The sequence below is a fragment of the Pygocentrus nattereri genome, chromosome 30, assembly GCF_015220715.1.
Source record: "Pygocentrus nattereri isolate fPygNat1 chromosome 30, fPygNat1.pri, whole genome shotgun sequence".
In the NCBI taxonomy this organism is placed as follows: domain Eukaryota; kingdom Metazoa; phylum Chordata; class Actinopteri; order Characiformes; family Serrasalmidae; genus Pygocentrus; species Pygocentrus nattereri.
In genome coordinates this window covers 5,401,185-5,422,492 of record NC_051240.1, presented here as the reverse complement: position 1 = coordinate 5,422,492, position 21,308 = coordinate 5,401,185, and the positions used below count along the sequence as shown (strand labels likewise).

Below are 21,308 nucleotides of genomic sequence, written 5' to 3'. Positions count from 1 at the left end.
GCACTTTTTAAGAAAAATGGCACCAACAGTGGACGTGAATACATGAATTAAATGAATGAAATCAATTTTTGTTATCTGAAAATAACATCTAAATGTTCATATTTTATTACCGATAATTACAGAATAGATAAAATGAGGTCTCTAGAGGAGAAGCAAAAATACTGAAATACTCTTACTGTCCCAGGTATATTTTGGTTTGTCCATCTGAGTTTACCTGACCAAAGCGTAAGGCAAATTATTCAGTAACTGCATAAAATTAATCTACATTTTTATTTTCCCCTCAAATTAACAGAAAATGTTTTATGATCACACATGTTGCTGTATGCTTACAATTTACTGCTGAAAGCCAAAAAGACATATTATTTTATGAAAATAATTTTTACAGAGCAGATGACTGAAGAGACACTTTGTTTATAGACCAGATTTGTGGAAAAATGGGTCAACTTTCAGTAGACAAAAAAAGTGAGTTCAGCTTCTTTTATTATAAGGGATCACCCATATATTTGACTAGAAAGAAGACAGGTACAGCTCTCATACAACACCCACTTTCTGAAAGTAGAAATATATAGAAATATGACACAGTGCATTTTGCAACCACCGGTGGTCTCAAGGAGTTGAAGAGGTTAAATCTACCCAAAGAATTGAAAATTCCCACATCTTGGGACATTGAGTTTCCCTCCATTTCTTTGAACCATCCTGGAGTATGAGTAAATAAGTAAAAACTGTTAAAGTTTCAAAACATACTGTTGATTCCTGGTCCGTATAGAAGCTGAGCTGCAAAAACAGCCTGTTTTGAATTCAACTTGTCTGTGATGTCACAAGAACTATGTACATATATCTGCTTAATCAGCGCAGCATGGTGGCATGTTGGATAGCGCTGTCGCCTCACAGCAAGGAGGGCCTGGGTTCGATTCCCTGACCGGGTGACCAGGTGAGATCTGTGTGGAGTTTGCCTGTTCTCCCCGTGTCTGTGTGGGTTTCTTCCGGGTTCTCCGGGTTTCCTCCCACAGTCCAAAGACATGCAGTCAGGCCAGTTGGACATGGGTGAATTGCCCCTGGGTGTATGTATGTATGTATGTGTGTATACATTTTTATATATATATATATATATATATAAAAAAGTCTGTATGGACCGGTGACCTGTATGGTGTGTATCCTGCCTGATGACTGCTGGGTGTATTGCCTAATCAGCCTATAGCAGTTTAGCCCCGCCCATTCACATTGAATGAGGTGTAATCAGAACAGAGCTTATTTACATATAAAAGTCATAAAGGCACAGTAACAAAAGCATCCTGTTTAATTGTAAGGAACAAAAAGAAGTTCATATTCATGCAAAACATTTTACATTATGACTTTTTAAAAATCAAACCATCCAAATGTAAGTGGAACTCAAGGAGAAAAAACAAAACTCATGTAAAAGGTAGGGTATATGGGTTCTTTAACTACCTAGTAACTATCTAAAAGTAGAAGAAATCAGATTATGCTGGTAAAAACGCTGGTTTTTAAAGGAATTTATTTTCATTTATTTTTCATTTCTACATCATACAGTGTTGGAGATGTAAACAGAGTGATTTGATGTGAAATGGGTGGTTTGGTGTCATTAAATTTCATCTAATAACATTCTGTGAGGGAGCATTTAGAGGTGGATGTCTGGTTTCTATCACCAGCACTGTGAACAATTCTGGTTCTGTAAGTTTCTCTGGAACAGAGCATTTCACACCAAACCACTCTGAATTAATCTTAACCACCTAATTATGCAGAGATTTTGAAAAATCAGTTGAGCAAGTTTCCACTTTTAATGATATGTGTTTGAATTGATAAGTAATTGACACCCTTTTGTCTTTACCAAGTAAACTGTATGTTAATCAAGCTTAACTTGGAATGTTCTAGAGCTCTAGAACGGTGAAGGTTATTTATTAACACTAAGCTCATCTGGTAGGGTTTTATACTAAATCTAGAATCACCATCATCTGTTGTGCAGCATGCACATGGTAATACCATAAACCGAGGAACCAAAATAGCCCTGTTTGCTGGCAAACACCTTATGTTGGCTGTTGGTCAAACAGACTGTTGACCAGTCTTAGCATGTTTCTACTTCTGTTTGGCATGTTTCACCCATAAACCATCTTCATGCCCCATGGGCTGTTTACTAGAAGTTACTCCCCGCTTGTGCAGTGCGTGACCAACAAGCTTGAAGTGATTGGGAATGTGTATGTGGGTGTGTATATCCTGGCAAAAACAGGCTGAGGTTACAGCTCCCATCCATTGGAAGGGCATGAGTGAGTTGAGTGGGCTTGGCCAAGGTCCACTCATCTTCCAATTCAGTCATTGGAGCTGTGAAGTGTCAGCACCGAAAATAGTCTGAGAGAGGGTATATAGGGCTCGAAGCCATTCAGAGCCACTTAGACCCGCACTACACACCAACTGTCCAGGAAGAAGCCTCATACCAAAGAGATCCAGCCACAACAGCACTAGAAGAGCAGAAGCAACTTCAAGCTGCAAGAACTGAGAAGAACTGAAGCTTCTGAAGAGGAGACAACCACGACATCTAAAGCTTAAGCCTAGCTTCAAGCTTTCAATCTACAAGACTTGAGAAGACTTATCTCAAAGGTGAAGGAGATCTGAGGACATAAAGGCTTGAAGCTCCAGAAAAACAAACCTAGAGAAGATCTAAATCTTAAACAAGGAAACTTTTGACTGGAACGTCTAAGAACATCACAAAGAAGCCAACAGTTTAGCTGCTGACCCACCAAACTTCTCAGATTTGCTTCGTGAGAGACGAGAAGAACATCTTTGGTGAACATGAAGTACTACCAGTGCCCAGTGACCCCAACTGTGACCTACGAGGGCTGCAGCTCTAAAATCATGAGCCCAGCGTCCTGCCTGCGTCCTCACAAGTCCATCAAACCCGTCCGCAGCGTCCACTTCCCCAATGACGTCCTCTTCCAGGATTACGTCCGCCAAGGCGAGCTGGAGAGGATTGGTCGCTTTATTAGAACCAGTAGAGTGACCCTGGACACCATCTACCACTCAGGTAAGGAGAGATGTTTTTGTTGTTGTTTTTTATTATTTAATTTATTTATGCTACCACAGATGTTTGAAGTCAGTTATCTTTCTAAAATATTTAATAAATATTTTAAATTATTTTTGTTTCTATACTGTAATAACTGATCTATAAATCATATAATGTAGATTTAGATATTACAGAGTTGATAACAAAATGTATTTTAGATGTTTTGATCAATATTTTGAGGCTGGGAGCAACAAGAAGTGATAAAATAATAAATAATATACTGTATTTCTCGATTTCACAGTTATTTTATGGCAATATGTCTGCCTCAAGATTGAATTATTACACTTTCCTACACATTATTTTTTTATTCTAGAAGCTAAACAGCTGAAACAAATCTAAAAGCTTCCTATTATTAACAGTACTATTATTATGAAGTTGAACAGGACTAGCATATTCAAATCATTTATATGTATCTCTGCTGCCAAATTGCTTTTATATTATTAAGAAAAATGATTACAAACATGAATTGTGATTTTAAACTTCTGAACGATATTCTAACCATGATGCACTAAAAATGGAAAATGCAGTAAAATGCAAATAATGGACAATAATAATGCTAATAACAATAAGAACAGGCATTATTTATATAGCACTTTTCCTAACAAAGTTTCACTAAGTGCCTTACAAAAGACAGAAATGGATAAAATTGCAAATATAAACACAAATGACAAAAAAGAAACAGCTGGAAGTTCATTAAAAGCTTATCTAAACAAGTGGGTCTTAACCATTCTCTTAAACATGCCAATAATACGCCAAAACCAAAATAATAACCTAAATAATAAATAATAACCCAAATACAGCAACAATTCTGCAGAATTGCAACTAAAGTGGTTCAAATCTCTTCAATAGCTTCAATGAATATGATATTACTATCAAAAATACTCTCATTATTACTATTATTTGTTCAATTGGGCTTAAAATTGCTCTCAAGCTGCTTATTAAGCCCTATTCACCAGCTATAGCTCCATCACAGTCCTCTTGTTTCTCAGACATAAACAGACTGTGGCTGTAATAAGATAATCCTCAGTGTCCTGAACCTTAATCACTGTGATAATTGAGTTGTCTGAGCTGGATATTTATCCTGTGATCCCTCCGGTGCTTGTGCAGGCATGGCAGCCATTCACGAGGCCGTGCTCTCTGGGAACCTGGAGTGTGTGAAGCTGCTCGTGAGCTACGGGGCTGACATCATGCAGAGAGATGAAGAAGGATGGACGCCGCTCCACATGGCCTGCAGTGATGGATTTCCAGAAATTGCAAAGTGAGTTTGCATGCTGGTTGCCTTTAGTAGCTGGTAAAGGTTTGGAGTGAAGTCTTTAGTTGTTCAAAAAAATCTTCTCATTTTTACATTTGAAATACAGTAATAATGTATGTTCCTTGGACTAGCACTGGACATTAGAAATAAACCATAAGAAAGATAGACATTTACAACCCTACAACAAAAAGTCAGCATAAACCAGAATGCTGGTCAACCATGACCATGCTGGGTGACCAACTAAACCAGCACTAGACCAGCACAAACCAGCAGGAACCAGCTTAGGCCAGCATGAAATTCAAACCTCTCTAACTTGACTAAACACATTCTTTCCTCTGTGCCCTTTAGGTATCTGTTGTCCTTGGGTGCTGATCCAGAAGCGGAGAATGAATGTGGAGAGAAACCTGCTGATCTCATTGACCCAGACTGCAAAGAGCTTGTGGAGCTGTTTGGGGTTGAAGGAGACTGAGATTTCCCCCGAATTCTCATCAGTTTGTGATAAAACAAACCAGACGGTTCTGTTGGGACAGCCACTGTCACGGTTGAAGTCTTCAACAAGGCCCTTCGTGATATCCGCCTGGGCCTGAGCGCTCGAGTGGACCACAGTGGTCAGCTGAGTGGAGAAGTGGCTCTGTCCTCTACATCGAAGGATCCTACCTTCAGTGACTGTGCACAGCTGCTTTCATCCCAGTGAAGAACTATACATGAAGCAGTTCGAGATCAGTTTGTGTTTAGCGCGACTGTGCTGCATTATAGGCTGCATAAATGATATGGTTTGTATAGATTTCAGAACAAATGCATTTTATACACTTTGATTGTGTTATTGTGCAATCTAAGTACTGTAGTACTGTAAACATAGTGTTTCTAATTCCCTTTCGCCTTTATATTGTGACTGTTCAGTACACTAAATATAAAAGGGAAATATTTTTTGCTAATTGTGTAGGTGTGATTTTGCACGGCCTAGTCTTAATTTTTATACCTTATTTTTCAATAAAGTTTTTTATGAGTAAATTGTTTGGTTTCTTTTAATTTTATAGAAAGATAATGAGAGTGCAGTGGCTTTTAAGCCAAACTGATCTTCTTCACCTCTAAAACCTCTGGGCTTTAACGTGTACACTGGACTTTAAGGCCAGAAATATTTTCAATGCAAAAATGCAAAGGGAACGCCCTGCTAACACTTTGCAAATGCACAGTCTTGCTGTAAATTGCTGTGGTGGTCAAAATTAGCAGCTTTATTAGTTCTATTGGAAAGAAGAGGTGATTAAGTAGTATAAATACATACGTATTTATAAGAGCGATCTGCTGGTGTACACTGACAACTGACCAGACAGAAGCACGTTGGAGATATGAGATATGACCAGGCTTGGCTTTTGATATAGCACCCTTTGCCAGACTTCAACACACCCTTTTTGACTAAACGGGGCTTTAGCATGCCTTTTTGGCCACGCTGCACTAGAACTGATTTATGAGCAGCCTGGCCACTTCCTGCTTCCCCCATTATATCAAAAACTTGACTCAGTGAATGGGAGTAAATGGAGCTCAACAGCTAAAAAAAACACAAAATTAAAATAGTTGCTAACAACTTGGCCAGAATTTTCCTTTTTATCGTAGAAAGTAGAAGGATGTATTTCAGTAAAGCAAAGAAAATCACCGTTATATTTCCTGGCATTACCGCTACCGAGCGGCTGATTGGTTAGCAAGCGGAGCAGCTCATTGGCTGTTTGCGCCCACAACTGGAGTTTAAAAGCTCTTAAAAATATAACAGCAGTGTTTAAATGTTTAATGCTATGTTTCATGTGTTCAGGAAAAGATTGTATTATTTTACATGAAAAATGTTTAAGCATTTATAAATTAAACTAAACTAATTCATCTAATCATTCATTTTGGACTCACTCTGGGTTGCCCTCTAGCATTTGGGAAACCAGAAGACTAGAGTGTGGTAATTCTCCTCTCTTCTTCCTATTTCTTGAGGAGGCTGGGGCCCTTCAACATCTGTAGGAAACTCCTGCAGATGTTCTATCAGACTGTGTTTGCCAGCTGTGTTTTTAAAGCTGTGGTGTGCTGGGGCGGGAGCATGAAAAAGAGACGAGATGCAACTGGACAAGCTGGTCAGGCGTGCAGGATCAGTGGTCTGTGTGGAACTAGACTCTGTGGCTAAGTTGGCAGAGAAAAGGACATTGTACAAACTGCTCTCCATTATGGAGGATGATGGCCACCCACTGCACACCATCAACGTGGAGGAGAGGAACATATTTAGTGGCAGGCTGCTCTCACAGAGCTGCTCAACCGACAGACTCAGGAGATCCTTTGTCCCAGTGGGGGCCTGAAGAAGAAGAGAAGAGAGAGAGGAGAGATGAGGACTGAGTCTGAATCTCATGCTAAATCATAGGTTTATTCTATCCATCTGCACATACGGACACCTTACTGTACATATTGCACTTTCTGTACCCCTTATCACACATCGTGCACATCTGGACACTCCACACTAGACACTTTATTTCAGAACCAATATATGCTGCTGTTGCACTGCCCTTTTCATCTCAGGTTATAGATCTTATTGCAGATTTCTGTATATGTCTAGTTGTATATATGCCTGTAGGTTTTTTTGTATGTATTCTTCTTTTTATATTGTTTGTACTTATTCTTCTTTTATATCTTTGGCTGCATTTTAATATGCCTCTTTGTTGGCCATGCTGGGCTTTGACACCCCCTTTATTACTACATTGGGTTTGAACAGCCCCGTAAAGGTATGCTGGGCTTTCACATGCACTTTCTGAATGCATTGGGTTTGAATACACTACTTTTTGGCTATGCTGCACTTTAACACACTCTATTTTCCACAGTGGTGGACAGCATCAAAGTAAATGTCATTTGTTACTGTACTTACTTTTTTGTGTATCTGTGATAAAGCAGGCGGACTCACAGACCGTGATGCTCTCTGCCCACTGACTACTCTGAACTGGTGACCCAATGTTCAGACCCGGAGCTGCGTAAGAACATTAACGCTAAGATAGATATTTTGGTTGCAGCGTTGAGCTTTTTTTCTTATTAGTAAAATGTAAGTTTTAACAAATTCATCAACGTTGAGCTAGCCCGCTAAAGTTAGCCTATCTAAACTACGAGGCTGACAACTGTTTTTCCATTCTGGGCGACTTTTTACTTTCACTCCACTACATTTCAGAGTCAAATATGTTACTTTTTTCTTCCACTACATTCTGAGAAATCTGTCGTTCCTTTTGGCTTATGTCTGTATAAAAATGTAAAGTGTCAAAGCGAAAGAAGCGTGAAGGAAGACCACCAATCAGGGCACAGCACGCAGTGTGTTTTGAGCTTGTTTTGACCTGTTGGTCATACCGACCCAGCGCAAGCACACGGTTCAACGTCAGCGCAGCAGCGTAAAATTCTGGGAGAGTCTGTTCAACATAAATGATGAACTAACCTAACTTTGTGCAAATAGACCACAATATAGAAATATGTATAGAAATATGTTTCAGAGCCACTTCGTTCTCCCTGATGGAAACTGTTTGCCTTCAGTGTTTTGTGCTTATGATCATTTTAATAGACGTCAGCATCACTAATTAATGACGTTCTATTAAAAGACTGGTTTACCAAGAGAGACGCTGGAGGACTTTCACCTGAAATGAGTTGATTAAGCAAGAGCCTTGCTTACATAAATGATAACAGGACATTAATTATGATTCTAATATTTTAGTACTTTTACCTTTGATACTTAAGTACATTTGAGGGCAAATACTTTTGTACTTTTACTCAAGTGGAGGTCTGAAGGGAGGAACTTCTTCTTTAACTGCAGTAATATTTGACCTTGGGTCTCCCTGCTTTAACTCAAGTGCATGATTTCTGTACTTCACCACTGATTTTCCTTCATACTTGCGCTTTAACGCCCTGCTTTTTGCTCATGAAGCGCTTTAACGGCCCTTATTCACCACACTGGATTTGAACACGCCCCTTTGGGCAGCACCGCGCTTAAACACCCCTTTCAGCATCTGCGACACGCCCCCTGTTGGTCGCGCCCCGCGCTGCAGCGTTAACCACGCCCCTTCAGCCGTTTGTTTTGAAAGCTTCAGCACAAAGGGGGACTCGACTGGGCGGCTCTGTAAGTGAGCTTCTTATCAAAGCAACTGAAGGTTAAATTTACAACGATTCTCACAATTATTGCTTAAAATAAAACTAGCGATGAAATATATCATATCATATGCGCGCTGCCGTCTCCTTTCGAAAGCGTAGAAGGCTTGCGAGCTGACAATAACCTGCGGTTCGTGAAGGTTGGCTAAGCTAACGGCTAACCTGCTCGACCGTGTCAGTACAGGAGCGGACAGTTTGGACAAAGTACGGCTTACGTGTCAGAACATAAACCAAACCATGGCTTCAGTAAATAGCACTGGGGAAAAAGCGAGTAACCTTTGTTTTGCAGTGAAGTCAGCTCCTTGTTCGAATGTTCCCGTTCTACCTTAAATAGTGCTGCAGTGTAACTGTAACTGCTGCACCATTTAAGGTGGAACGGGAAATTCGACCAAGAAGCTGGCAAATAGGAAGCAAATGTCAGCCTCGTAGTTTAGATAGGCTAACTTTAGCGGGCTAGCTCAACGTTGACGAATTAAAACTTACATTTAACTAATAAGAAAAAAAGCTCAACGCTGCAACCAAAATATCTAACTTAGCGTTAATGTTCTTACGCAGCTCCGGGTCTGAACGTTGGGTCACCAGTTCAGAGTAGTCAGTGGGCAGAGAGCATCACGGTCTGTGAGTCCGGCTGCTTTATCAGCTTAGTTAAAAGGATGGTCCTATTTAGAACCGTGAGTTTTATGTAGAACCATCACCGTTCCTGAGTCGTTCTTTTCAATGGCGAAATGGTTCTAGAGATTGATGGAGAGTGTGTTCTATGTGTAGGGCTCTGCTATTGGGATGACTTCAAGCTTGTAGCAATAGAACAACCGTGCTTGATGCTATATAGAACCATATATAACACATTCACCATTCAAAGAGCCATTTAATCATGACATGGTCACAGAACAGGTTTCTTTACTAAAGAACCTTTAAAGAACCACCCTTTTTAAGGCTGTGTGTTGTTTCTTAGGGCGTACTACTATACTGAATAGTGCACTGTAAGTAGTGCATTACCATTAGAAATGCATTCATTTGTGCAGTGTGTGTATTATGGTATGGGACAGTATGAATACAGACAGTTAGGGCTCTGATTCCTGGGCTTAGTAGCTGGTTTAGAAAAGATCAAAAACTTTGAATAAGTTAATTTAATAGTAACTATACACTAGGGTTACACTGAAATTGGCTTTCTGGGCTGATGCCATTATTATTATTTTGTGTACATATCTCCCAATACCTAGGGGTGGGCAGTATGATGATATTTTATTGTTATTGTGATATCGTCAGCGCTTAAATAGCCCTGACCATTTCATAACAAAGTGAGCATAATTTGTCTGTTTAATTAGATTTAGCGCTGAATTAAATCTTTGTAGCTGTAGGTTTATTATTACTGTTGTAGTATTTTTTATGTGGCGCTACAGGTTCTGTTTTGTCTGTTTCAAGTTATTAAATTTCAGAAAAACGAAATATTGTGATGCACATTGTGATAATGTTGTTAAGAATCGTGATAAAACATTTTTGCCATATCGCTCAACTCCACATAAACATTTATAAAATGTAAAAATTAGGACTGGGCATTTCAGACAAAGGAGCACTTATTTGTATAAGAATGCACTTTTTACTGCATTGGTAGACATTTAGTGCAGTAACCCAGTACCGTATTACGCATTCCTAGTCAATTAAATATCAAAGAATATTAAAGTAATTATTCTCTAGTGATTTTCAACTTGGGCGAAAATGACCTGTTTCTTGTCAGCAGCTCCAAAGATGGTACAAAACTACAAACAGACGTCCGGCGCCTGCTCGCCAACCAACACAGAAGAATTACTCACACCAGCACACGAGGAGAACGTGCGCTTCATTCATTACAGTAAGCAGTTTACATGTGCAACAGACACTAATAGACAAATAACATGCGTTTCTCTTACACCTGCAAAATGGTTCTATACAGAACCATGAACTCTCAAAGAACCCTCTGCATCATTAAAGGGTTCTTTTGCATCATGAAAGGGTGGAGAATGTGCTGTAGATGGTTCTGTATAAAACCTTTTTAAAAATGGTTCTATATAGCACCAAAAAGAGTTCTCCTGTTGTTACAGTATCAAGCCTGGTGATGTGAAGAACCCTTTAATCATGCAGCGTTCATTGTTCTATATAGAACAATTCTATGAACTGTAGATCCATTGAAGAACCATCTTTTTTGAGTTGTACTATAATCATTTAATCTAGTTTTACCTACTGTATCCATCAGTTCTTGATCGGTGATCAACTTCACCAATGATTAACTGAGCCGAATTATTAGAGTTCTGTTTTATTCCGTTCTGTTAATAAACAGTACATGAAATACCTGAAAGAGGCAACTGTGAAACTTGACTTCTCTTAAGTTTTGTGTGTTTTTGTGTATTTAAACGTATTTTCAGGGAAATTCATATTCATATAAATTCATATAAACGTATTTCAAGGAAATTATTTGTTTTTGCTTTCGTCTTGTTCTGGAAAGTGGAAAAAAGCTAAATTAATCTTTTATTTTTACTTCTATATTGAAAAAGGTGCAAAAACACAGTACAGCGCAGCTCGGCTTGTTTTGCTTTTGAATGTTTTTGTTGTGGGTTATTTTTACAGCCTGGCAGTGTGTGATGAGAGAGATGCAGTCTTTCCAGGGAAGTGAAAACAGCAATAAAGGACCCCAGAAATATGTGGAGAGGACACCGAACCCCAACCTGAGCTGTACGTTGACCTATTTTCTTATGTTTCTGTTAAGCACAAAGAATGTTTTATATATAGGCACTATATCATAGGTCGCCGGTTCGATCCCCAGAGCTGACAGCACATGACTGAGGTGTCCTTGAGCAAGACACCTAATCCTCAACTGCTCCCCGGTCGCTCGATTGGGTTGCCCACCACTCCGGGCAAGTGTGCTCACTGCCCCTAGTGTGTGTGTGCTGTCTAGAGTGTATGTGGTGTTTCACTTCAGGGATGGGTTAAATGCGGAGGTGAAATTTCCCCGTTGTGGGACTAATAAGGGTTTCTTAATATATAGGCTAACCCTCAGAAATACAGGCACTGATTTTGTTGATGGATTTTTATTTTTCCCCATGAAACCAACTGACATGTATATATTTTTTAGTGTTTTAAATTTTGTAAAATTACAGCCATGGGTTTCAAAGGTTATGTGTTTTTCTCACTGGTTTTAAATGAAAACAAGTGAACACAGCAGGGGTGCACTACTCCAGTCCTGGAGTGCCAGTATCCAGCAGAGTTTGGTGGTTTCCCTGCTCAAAAAAACTCACTACAACTGGCCATTAACAGATGAGTGTAATCAGGTGTGCTTGAACAGGTAAATTACCAAACTATGAACACACTTCTGCTCATTTAAGTGCACACTTTAACTAATTGGACAAAAGTAAAACATGAGACCTGAGCTAAATTATGAAACTTTTTTTATTGAGTATAGAGTGAGTGTTGCACCTTTTCAATTGAAATGTTTTAATTATTTACAATATAAACTCAATATAAACTCTATTTGCTGTATTTTTTAAATCTCTAAAACACAAAAATCACAGCACAAATATTTATTTGGAAGAATTTTTGCCAATTTGGTCCAAAATAGAGGAAAGCTGCGTTTATTTTAGATGATAACTGCAAGTTACAGGAAGCCCAGGAAAGCGTTTTTGTGTTTGCTAATTGATCATTTAAATTCTGTATCAGATGTTTTTGGTGTTTGTCTTGCAGCGTTCACACCAGTGGACTTAAACGACGTCAGGAGGCGGAACACGCAGGACTCCAAAAAGTCTTAGTGAAAAGGGCGAGGGATCCCGTCTGCCTGCGCACATCTCCAGCAAACGCTTTTCATTTTTGAATCGACTTTGTACGAGGTTTCTCCTGTCCTTATGCAGACACTGCCACCTCCTGAGGACCTGCACCCCTTTTACCTGCATTCACTCTGCTGTAAGGTTATGCAAGTAACGGAGGCACTGCATTCTTCCAGCTCATTTCTGTGCTCAGAATGGGACAGCAATTTGTCACTGATGGCAAACGGTTTTCCCAGCCTGGAACATGTGGCTCACGTGTTTCTGTATCATTGGATCAGTTACAGTATACGACTTAAGAAGATCCTGGATCAGTACACTTTATCAGGTACTCGTACACCATAAAGCAGAAATGCTGATCTAGGATTCTTGCCCTGTTTAAGGAGGTTCTACCCATAAAAGTGGGTTTTGCATCAGCTCTTCTGCTTCTAGATGCTTTAAGCTTAAACGCCCGTATGATATGTATCCATGTAGTTGTATGCATTAGATTGTAAAATACAGAGTTGCAGTTTATTGAGTACAAACACTTTGTACCTAAACTAAGTGGCCCTATTATCAGAAACATCTGCCTTAAAGGTCTAGAGAGTGTAGCCCTTGTGTTGGTGCACAGTTTATCAGCCCCCCTCTATGTTTGGAATCACCATTGACCAGATATTTGAATCATACAAAGTGCAGCTATATGGTAGGTGTTTCTGATGAAATGGCCAGGGATTGTAGCTACAAAGTAGGTGGAGATGATAAACTGGCAACTCAGTACGTATATATGCATTTAAATATGAATCGTTATCCTGGATTAGCACTCTTACATCACAGAAAATAGTATGTTGTCAAGTAAAATGATCTTAATTCTAGTCAATAAGTCTAATATTTCTCCTGATGAGATTGTTATGCTTATTTCAAGATTATTTAACTTGCTTCCAAATATCTTTTGCTTTAAGTGATGTATGAACTTTCTCTCACTATATTGGCAGATGTTGCTTGATAAAATTACTTAAAACAGGTAAAAAATAAGGCTACAAATGAGCTAGATAATCCTTATTATAAGTGCACAGCCATCTCCGAATAAGACATATTACACAGATCAACTAGAATTAAGATAATTTCACTCGACAACATACTATTATTGTAGTGTGGTTTGAGAATATCAAGTCCTGGACATGTTTTCCAGTCCTCCAGAGCCAGCAGAGCGGCGACTCGAGCATGGATTCGTCTCTGCTTCTTCCTTTTCTTACCTCAGCTCGGGGCAGCTAAACCTACACAGAAGCCCAGCTGCAGACTGACTACACTTTCAGGCCTTTTCCACTGAGCTCCTTCAGGCTCCTCACAGTTCCAGATTGTATAGGTTTGAACAGGTCACAAGCACTTCCCTCTTCGTCATTAAGAAGCCATAAGCTCATCTTCCGTTAAATGTTTTGTCAGTTGTTCAGCTGGGCCATTCTCTGATAACTCGAAAATGTTTTTGCCTGCTGTTTTAGGTTTTAGTATTTCTCTTAACCCTTGTGTGGTGTTTGGGTTTGTGGGATCCATTTTCAATGTTTACCAAAAGAAAAAATGATGCGATTTATTATTCATGTATTATTGTATGAATTCTATTATTATATATAGATATATTATTTAATCTTAAGATTCCTTGGCCTTTGTTCATTTTCAGTGACTTCACACTGTTCACCCCCTACACATTTATATTACACATGTGGTGTTGGGCTAAACCCATGGGGAATAAAAGTGTGGAGGTGCTGTGTCCTTTCAGTCTGTTCTCCTACATGGCCTGCTCTTTGTGTGTGTGTGTGTGTGTGGACAACATGGACATGCTGCTGACTGGCTACAGCTGCTACAAGGTGAACTCTTCGCTGTCCTCTTGGGATATGTTAAACATCTGGTATAAATTATTATGCCTGTATTGATTTAAAAAAACAATAATGCGGTGACCATTGAGTAACAAAAACTTGACCACCACACAAGGCTTTAATCTCCAAATGGTTTGGAGTACAGTCGTATACAAATGTTTGAACATCCCCAGTCAAATGACGCTTTTTGTTGATTTTCTAATCAAATCTGTTACAACAGACACACTTAAATATGGCATACTGTGCAATAAAAATGGCAGAAAAATGAGTAACAGTTTATCTGGAGTGGTCCTTTGTAGATGATTAATAAAATCTTACCAGAGTATCAGCAACACATCAACAGCATGTCAGTAAAGTAGCAGTAGTGAGTAAACTGAAGTAAATATCTTGTAGATGTTTTGTTGATACATTATGTACATTAAGTAGAGGTGGTGTTAATATGTTACTTCCATTACACTAAACCTAAACCTACGCAACCTTACCCAAAACCTAACCCTAATCCTGACCCTAACTTTAACCTCAACCCAAAACCTAACCCGAATCCTGACCCTAACTTTAACCTCAACCAAAAACCTAACCCTAATCCTGACCCTAACTTTAACCTCAACCCAAAACCTAACCCTAATCCTAACTTTAACCTCAACCCAAAACCTAACCCTAATCCTGACCCTAACTTTAACCTCAACCCAAAACCTAACCCTAATCCTGACCCTAACTTTAACCTCAACCCAAAACCTAACCCGAATCCTGACCCTAACTTTAACCTCAACCAAAAACCTAACCCTAATCCTGACCCTAACTTTAACCTCAACCCAAAACCTAACCCTAATCCTAACTTTAACCTCAACCCAAAACCTAACCCTAATCCTGACCCTAACTTTAACCTCAACCCAAAACCTAACCCTAATCCTGACCCTAACTTTAACCTCAACCCAAAACCTAATCCTGACCCTAACTTTAACCTCAACCCAAAACCTAACCCTAATCCTGACCCTAACTTTAACCTCAACCCAAAACCTAACCCTAATCCTGACCCTAAATTTAACCTCAACCCAAAACCTAACCCTAATCCTGACCCTAACTTTAACCTCAACCCAAAACCTAATCCTGACCCTAACTTTAACCTCAACCCAAAACCTAAACCTAATCCTAACCCTCATATGTTTATGACTGGAGTCCTTTGAGTGTTTAATTTAATAAGACCACTCAAAATAGTCTCGCCAAAAAAATGTTAACTTTCAGCAAAACAGGTCATTTGACTTGGGGCGCTCAAAATGTTCCATACCACTGTATGCGGCCGGACTGGCCACTGTACAGCGCTGTAGTTAACAGGGTTAGTTAGTAGTTATTGTGTCTGTTTTATGTTTAAACTGCTTTATTCATAGAGGCTTAGCTGTAAACACAGACCAGCACTTGTATAAAACAATTACATTTGTGAAGTTTTTCCAGATACAGACAGATTTCTTAATGGATAAAGGCATTGCTTTCGTCACCGGCCCAATCCTCTTCCAGCCTGAGCAGCAGGTCTCGATCGCTGTGTTTGCAGGCATGTGCAAAAGTTTGGGTACCCCCGATCAAATTACAATTGTTAATGTTCTACGTGTAAATAAGTTATCCATCCTCCACAGAGAACACTTCAGCACATTTCAACACACACTTACACACAAGTTTAACGTAAATACATAATGTGGTAAAAGTTATAGCACTTTCATATATTGTATGTTTTCCATTATGTTAAACAGAGGAAATAAATAGACTTTACTGTTCAACAATTTAATTGATAATTTATTAAAGGGCCCATATTCTACAGGTTTCTATATTGTTTCACAGTGGTGGTGATAGAAACCAGACATCCACCTCTTGAAGCTTCCCCACAGAAAGTCATTACATGAAATGGTTATGGTAAACTTGCTGATATCGTGGCATTAAAAAAAAAAAAAAAAAAAAATATATATATATATATAATTTTTTAACTATTATGTACATATAGTGTTACATTGTGAGGCAAAATATAGATTTAGGACTTAAGAGTTATGTTAGGACTGTTTTACCATAGTTTTCACAAGAAACATTGTAATTCAGTTGGTGGTGGAGGGATACATTTGGGGCAAAAACATCCTATAAACATATTTTGCAGATTTCCTGCTATCGTTAACATTCCATATGAAGCTTGTGTAGTTTTTGGACAGTAAATAAAATGACTATATTTGTGTTGTAGTCATGGTGACCCCTGGTTCCCATCACCACCACTGTAAAGACATCTGAGTCTCTACAAAAACCATTTCACACCAAAACATTCTGAGTGACTTCAATAATTACAGTATACAGGAATTTATTAAAGAGCCCATGTCCTACATTTTTGTGGTATTTTGTTTCCATTCCTTAGAACTTCAATATGAACAGGCAAGCCTGGATCATCCACTGGGTTTTATGGGCACATGCCCAGGAGACCGAGCCACTAGGAGATCCCTGTGAACAATTATGATAAAATCTGAACAGCTGTTTTGACTCGCAGTGGGAATTTCCATGAATATACTGTAAATTTGAGCTCCAGATATTCAACAGGTACCTGAGGGATCTGTAAAAGCCAGACCTCATACAGCATTTATGTACTATATTATATTCAGATACTACAACTCTATAGTAAAGTTTGTGGATAAATTAAATATTTAAGCGTCTATATCTTAGATCATCAACAAAGCATGACCGGGGCGTTCAAACTTCTGCAATCAACTGTACATGTTATACACTTTTTTGGTGATAATAATCTCAGATGATATTTGCTGTTGGACTGCAACGTGAAACTCATGTAAAGCTCCTTCCACACTAACCAAACAAACACAGACTTGGATGTTGAGTAGGTGCAAAATTTGAAATATCTGTCATTTTTGGCTTTACTGGTTTTCGTTCAGGATGAAAGAATCTTAAATGTTACTCTCTTCTCAATATCCCATGTAATCATTTCCCATTTAAGGAAGAGAAGGTATGCGTTTTGTCATTCTAGCACATATTATGACCAAAAAATATATTTTTAGGTTGTTTGTATTTATTGTCCTTAAAAGAATAAAGCATTGGTTTGATATTGTAATAGTTTATTTCATCACCTCATGATGTGTCTCCCCTGAATAAAAAAAGGAACAGCTATTACTTTGTATGAAATAACAAGCTCATAAAACACTTGCTTAGAAGATAAAAACATGAATTTGTGCAGAGTGGACTTTAAGCTATGTGAGTGGGCTTCCCGCTGAGAAGTGAAATTCTCACTCTTTGAACTTCCACTCCTGCCGGCACATCGGGCACTGCTGCTGGACCTGCTGTGAATTCAGCCACTTCAGGATGCAGTGCATGTGGAAACAGTGCGAACACTGACCCCAGACCAGCGGGCAGTCGTCTCCAGGAACTTTACCTGCACACGGAAGAAGCAGGATGAAGCATTACTGTCACACATTCAGAGACTACAAGATGCTCCTTTTTCTAGAGAAACGAAAAGAGCCAGAATTGTTCACAGTGGTGGTGATGGGAACCAGACGTCCACCTCTAAAAGCTCCCTCACAGAAAGTTACTATATCAAATGATTATGAATTCACTGCCTCATGCCGGAGACATTATTTTAAAGAAGCTTTTGGCCTATAGAGGAGAGGTACATATAGGATGTTGTGAGGCTAAATAGTCCCCAAAGAAAAGTTATTTTAGGATGTATCACTTATTTTACCATCAACCACCTCCAAAACCTCCCTCACAGAAAGCTACTACATGAAATGGTTATGAATACACTGCCTATCATTATCCATCCGTCAGCCTGAGACATGCTAGGCCATGACAAATCTATTGTAAAACAATTTTAACTGGTTTATTTCAACCCATTCATGTTGGAGGTTTGCATGCAGGGCGTTATATGGCAAAATAGTTCCCAAAGAAAAAAATATTATTTTAAATGTGCCACTATTTTATCACCATCAACATTACATATAAACTCAGAAGACACGTGTAGGTTCACTGGTGGTTTTTGATAGTAAATAAAATGGCTATATTTGTGTTGTTGTCATGGTGACCCCTGGTTCCCATCACCACCACTGTAAAGTCATCTGAGTCACTACAATCATTTTACACCAAATCACTCCAAACTGGCTCTGATTACATTTCAACAAGTGAATTATACAGGAATTTATGAAAAGATCCAATTCCTACAGGTGTGTTATTTGTTTTAATGTCCACCTGTAACATTTGTATGGTTTTATGTACCAAAAACAGCCATAATTACTTTCCCCCCCAGTTTTCTCAATAATTTTGACTGGAAATTCAATAATTGAACAGTGTTCTCCGACTTTACAGTTCTATGCATTTTCAAAATCGGTGAATATGCCACATTCACATCCGACACAGATGTCCCATTGCACATACAACTTACAATATAGTCTCCATAAGAAAGCACTGGCCAATAGAATGAGACCCTGGAGCAGCAGGTCACCATACCCAATGCCAGCTGTGGGCTAGAGGGATACAAAGATTCCCGAGCACTGTGCTGTGGAACAGTGGAACTCTTCATTCTCTGGAGTGATGAAGCTTGGGATGAGTTGAAATGATCCAGAATCGATCATCCAACATCAGGATGAGAAAATATACATGCAGAGAACATGGTGAAGGATGACCACATCACTTTTCCAGCCACATCACGGCAGACTAGTGCCTGCAGTTTCTGCACTACTGAACTCTCAAATGGTCATTTGTCTTTTTCACCAATTCTGATGCTTATAGTAGTCTTATCTATGCAGATGCTCATCAATAATGTCAGGCTTAGGATTAGGGACAGGATTAAGGTTTAGACAACGAGATTGTGATTTAAAGAAAAGTAAAGATAATTTCAGAAACATTTAGCTGATTGTCAGAGCATCTACAGTGGAGCATCAAAGTGCTACCACATTTACATCAACAATCTCTTACCTTTTCACCACCAACCCAAATCTAGCTTAAAGCTACACTATGAATTTGTTAAAACTGAAAGAAGCGAGAATAAAAACAGGCTAAAATATAGTGAGTCATCTGGTGAGTTGAAAGTTAGAGTCAGGTTGGGAGCTTTTCACACCCCATTCTACGTCTTATTAACGTCACAAGCACTGACAAAGATGAAAAAGAAGGTCTGGCTCGATGTTTAGATCTCAAATGATCAAGACCAACATTATACTGATGAAGATGTGATGACAATACTAGACAATTCACTCACATCCTCAGAAGACACGTCCTTCACCATGTTTTGAGCTAGCTCACCTCAAGTTCCCCTTTGATGCGCTCCAATCAGATTCATTTGCATATGGCACGCAATTACACATTTTCACCACAGAGGCTGCCAAATCCCCCAATCTTACGTAGTGTGTTTTAAGACAGATCTCTTACAGTCTGGGCAGCAGCCATTGAATGGAGCTCTGCAGATGCCACAGTTCTCATCATTGGCCACCCACAACCAGGACGCCACACCGTTCCACTGCTTTATCTTCACCTTCATCTCTCACTTCTGGGAAGAAATGAAAAAGCATTCTTGAAATCAACTAAAGATGAATTTGTCCACATGTACAAAGATGTGTTTTAAAAGCTCTCACAGTCTACACTCTTAAAGAAGATGGTTCTTCATGTGGTAAAATAGCTCTTCAGACATGTGCTGTATATTGTTCTATACAGAACTTCTGAACACAGCACCAAAACTAGTTCTACTACTAATGTCACAAACTTGACATTATAACAATAAAAGAAAAACAAAACTGAAGAACCATTTCACCATGTAATGGTTCTATATAGAACTTATAGTTCTAAACAGACCTATTCCCTAGAACCAAAGATGCGTTCTAAAAGCTTTCACAGCCCACATTCTTGGCTCAAAGACAGTTCTTCAGGGTTCTTTACTAAAGGGAACAGTACTATATAGACGTTTTTGCATGCAATAATACTTCAGATTTAGACGAGTATGTTTCTGTATAGAACCGTAAAAAAAAAAAAAAAAAAAAACCAAAACAAAAAAAAACACCCAAAGGGATGTTCTGTTCTTGACATTGTAACAAAAGCAGAACCCACTCTGGTGCTGCATGGAACCATTTTCATAACCAATCAATTTCATCAATATTAACTTAAGTGATACTTTTTTGATCCCACAAACGGGGAAATCCGTGAAGTGAAACACCACACACACACTAGGGGGCAGTGAGCTCACTTGCCCTGAGCGGTGGGCAGCCCTATCCACGGCGCCCGGGGAGCAACTGGGGGTTAGGTGTCTTGCTCAAGGACACCTCAGTCATTAACGGCATTTTAACAGCATTTGGCTGACGCTCTTATCCAAAATGATCATTTTACACAATTGGCCTGACCGCATGTCTTTGGACTGTGGGAGGAAACCGGAGAACCCGGAGGAAACCCACGCTGTCTGCCGGGGAGAACATGCAGACTCCACACAGAGAGGACGCCCGGCCGGGGAATCGAACCCAGGCCCTCCTTGCTGTGAGGCGACAGTGAAACAGAACTCATGGTTCTAAATAGAGCCATCCCGTTTATTAGCATCTGTTTTAAGACTGTAGAAATGTGTTCACCTAGTAATATTTGCTGGATGCATCACAGTGCATTAACTCTACTGCATGACATCACACCAACGTTAAATATCGCTAAAACATCGAGTCGTTATCTTACACATCGAAACCGTGTCAGCCCTTCATCACCGAGCACTAAAACACAACGAAACGACGAAGGTCTTTACTCCACTTTAACGCCGAGACCACTTCTGAACCAACGTGTGAGAAAGAAAACTAGTAGAGACATAAACCCAGTAACTGTTAGCGGGTTATGAGTTATGAGAGGGTTTCCATCTTTCGGGTCCACCTTAAATAACACGCGCCAGAACAGAAGCGCTGCAGCACTTAAGGTGGAAGGGAAAATTAAAATTTCAGTCGCGTAAACAAACCATACAGCAAACCACAGCCTTACCGTCTTAGACAAAACAACGGAGGCCACTTAAATCAGTAAGAACAAGAAAAATACCGAGCCATGAAACTAAAGCTCTGCTTCCCTCCTGTTTTCCATTTTGTGTACAGCGCCGCCATGAAGCTCCAGCGTTAATACTAACGGCTCAGTATTGCCACCTGCTGCCCCGGAGGAGGCGAGGAGCTACTGACTGAGAAAGAGAGAGAAAAGACGTTTCTTTACATCCTTGGAGGGGAATTCCGTTG

General features: G+C 39.4%; 3 protein-coding genes across 6 annotated transcripts; 2 read left to right on the top strand and 1 right to left on the bottom strand.

The window, feature by feature from the left end:
• Window positions 1-2,184: 2,184 nt before the first annotated feature.
• ppp1r27b (protein phosphatase 1, regulatory subunit 27b) lies at window positions 2,185-5,336 on the top strand. The gene is made up of 3 exons (XM_017692901.2): window positions 2,185-3,034; window positions 4,181-4,331; window positions 4,674-5,336. Exons 1-3 carry the CDS (start codon window positions 2,803-2,805, stop codon window positions 4,792-4,794), a joined length of 504 nt encoding a protein of 167 aa, XP_017548390.1. The 5' UTR covers window positions 2,185-2,802; the 3' UTR covers window positions 4,795-5,336.
• Window positions 5,337-10,169: 4,833 nt separating this feature from the next.
• Window positions 10,170-12,245, top strand: LOC108424716 (mapk-regulated corepressor-interacting protein 1-like). The gene is made up of 3 exons (XM_017692902.2): window positions 10,170-10,317; window positions 11,070-11,174; window positions 12,180-12,245. Exons 1-3 carry the CDS (start codon window positions 10,185-10,187, stop codon window positions 12,242-12,244), a joined length of 303 nt encoding a protein of 100 aa, XP_017548391.1. The 5' UTR covers window positions 10,170-10,184; the 3' UTR covers window position 12,245.
• A 4,886-nt stretch (window positions 12,246-17,131) lies between these two features.
• Window positions 17,132-21,240, bottom strand: anapc11 (APC11 anaphase promoting complex subunit 11 homolog (yeast)). 4 transcript variants are annotated; one of them, XM_017693062.2, is made up of 4 exons: window positions 21,121-21,240; window positions 19,495-19,612; window positions 17,368-17,509; window positions 17,132-17,224 (listed from the first exon to the last, which is right to left on the bottom strand). In XM_017693062.2, exons 2-4 carry the CDS (start codon window positions 19,601-19,603, stop codon window positions 17,209-17,211), a joined length of 267 nt encoding a protein of 88 aa, XP_017548551.1. In that variant the 5' UTR covers window positions 19,604-19,612; window positions 21,121-21,240; the 3' UTR covers window positions 17,132-17,208. The 4 variants fall into 4 exon arrangements, with proteins under 4 accessions (XP_017548551.1, XP_017548550.1, XP_037392500.1 ...); XM_017693061.2 differs by having other exon boundaries at window positions 21,067-21,224; XM_037536603.1 differs by having other exon boundaries at window positions 21,149-21,177.
• Between the last annotated feature and the right edge of the window lie 68 nt (window positions 21,241-21,308).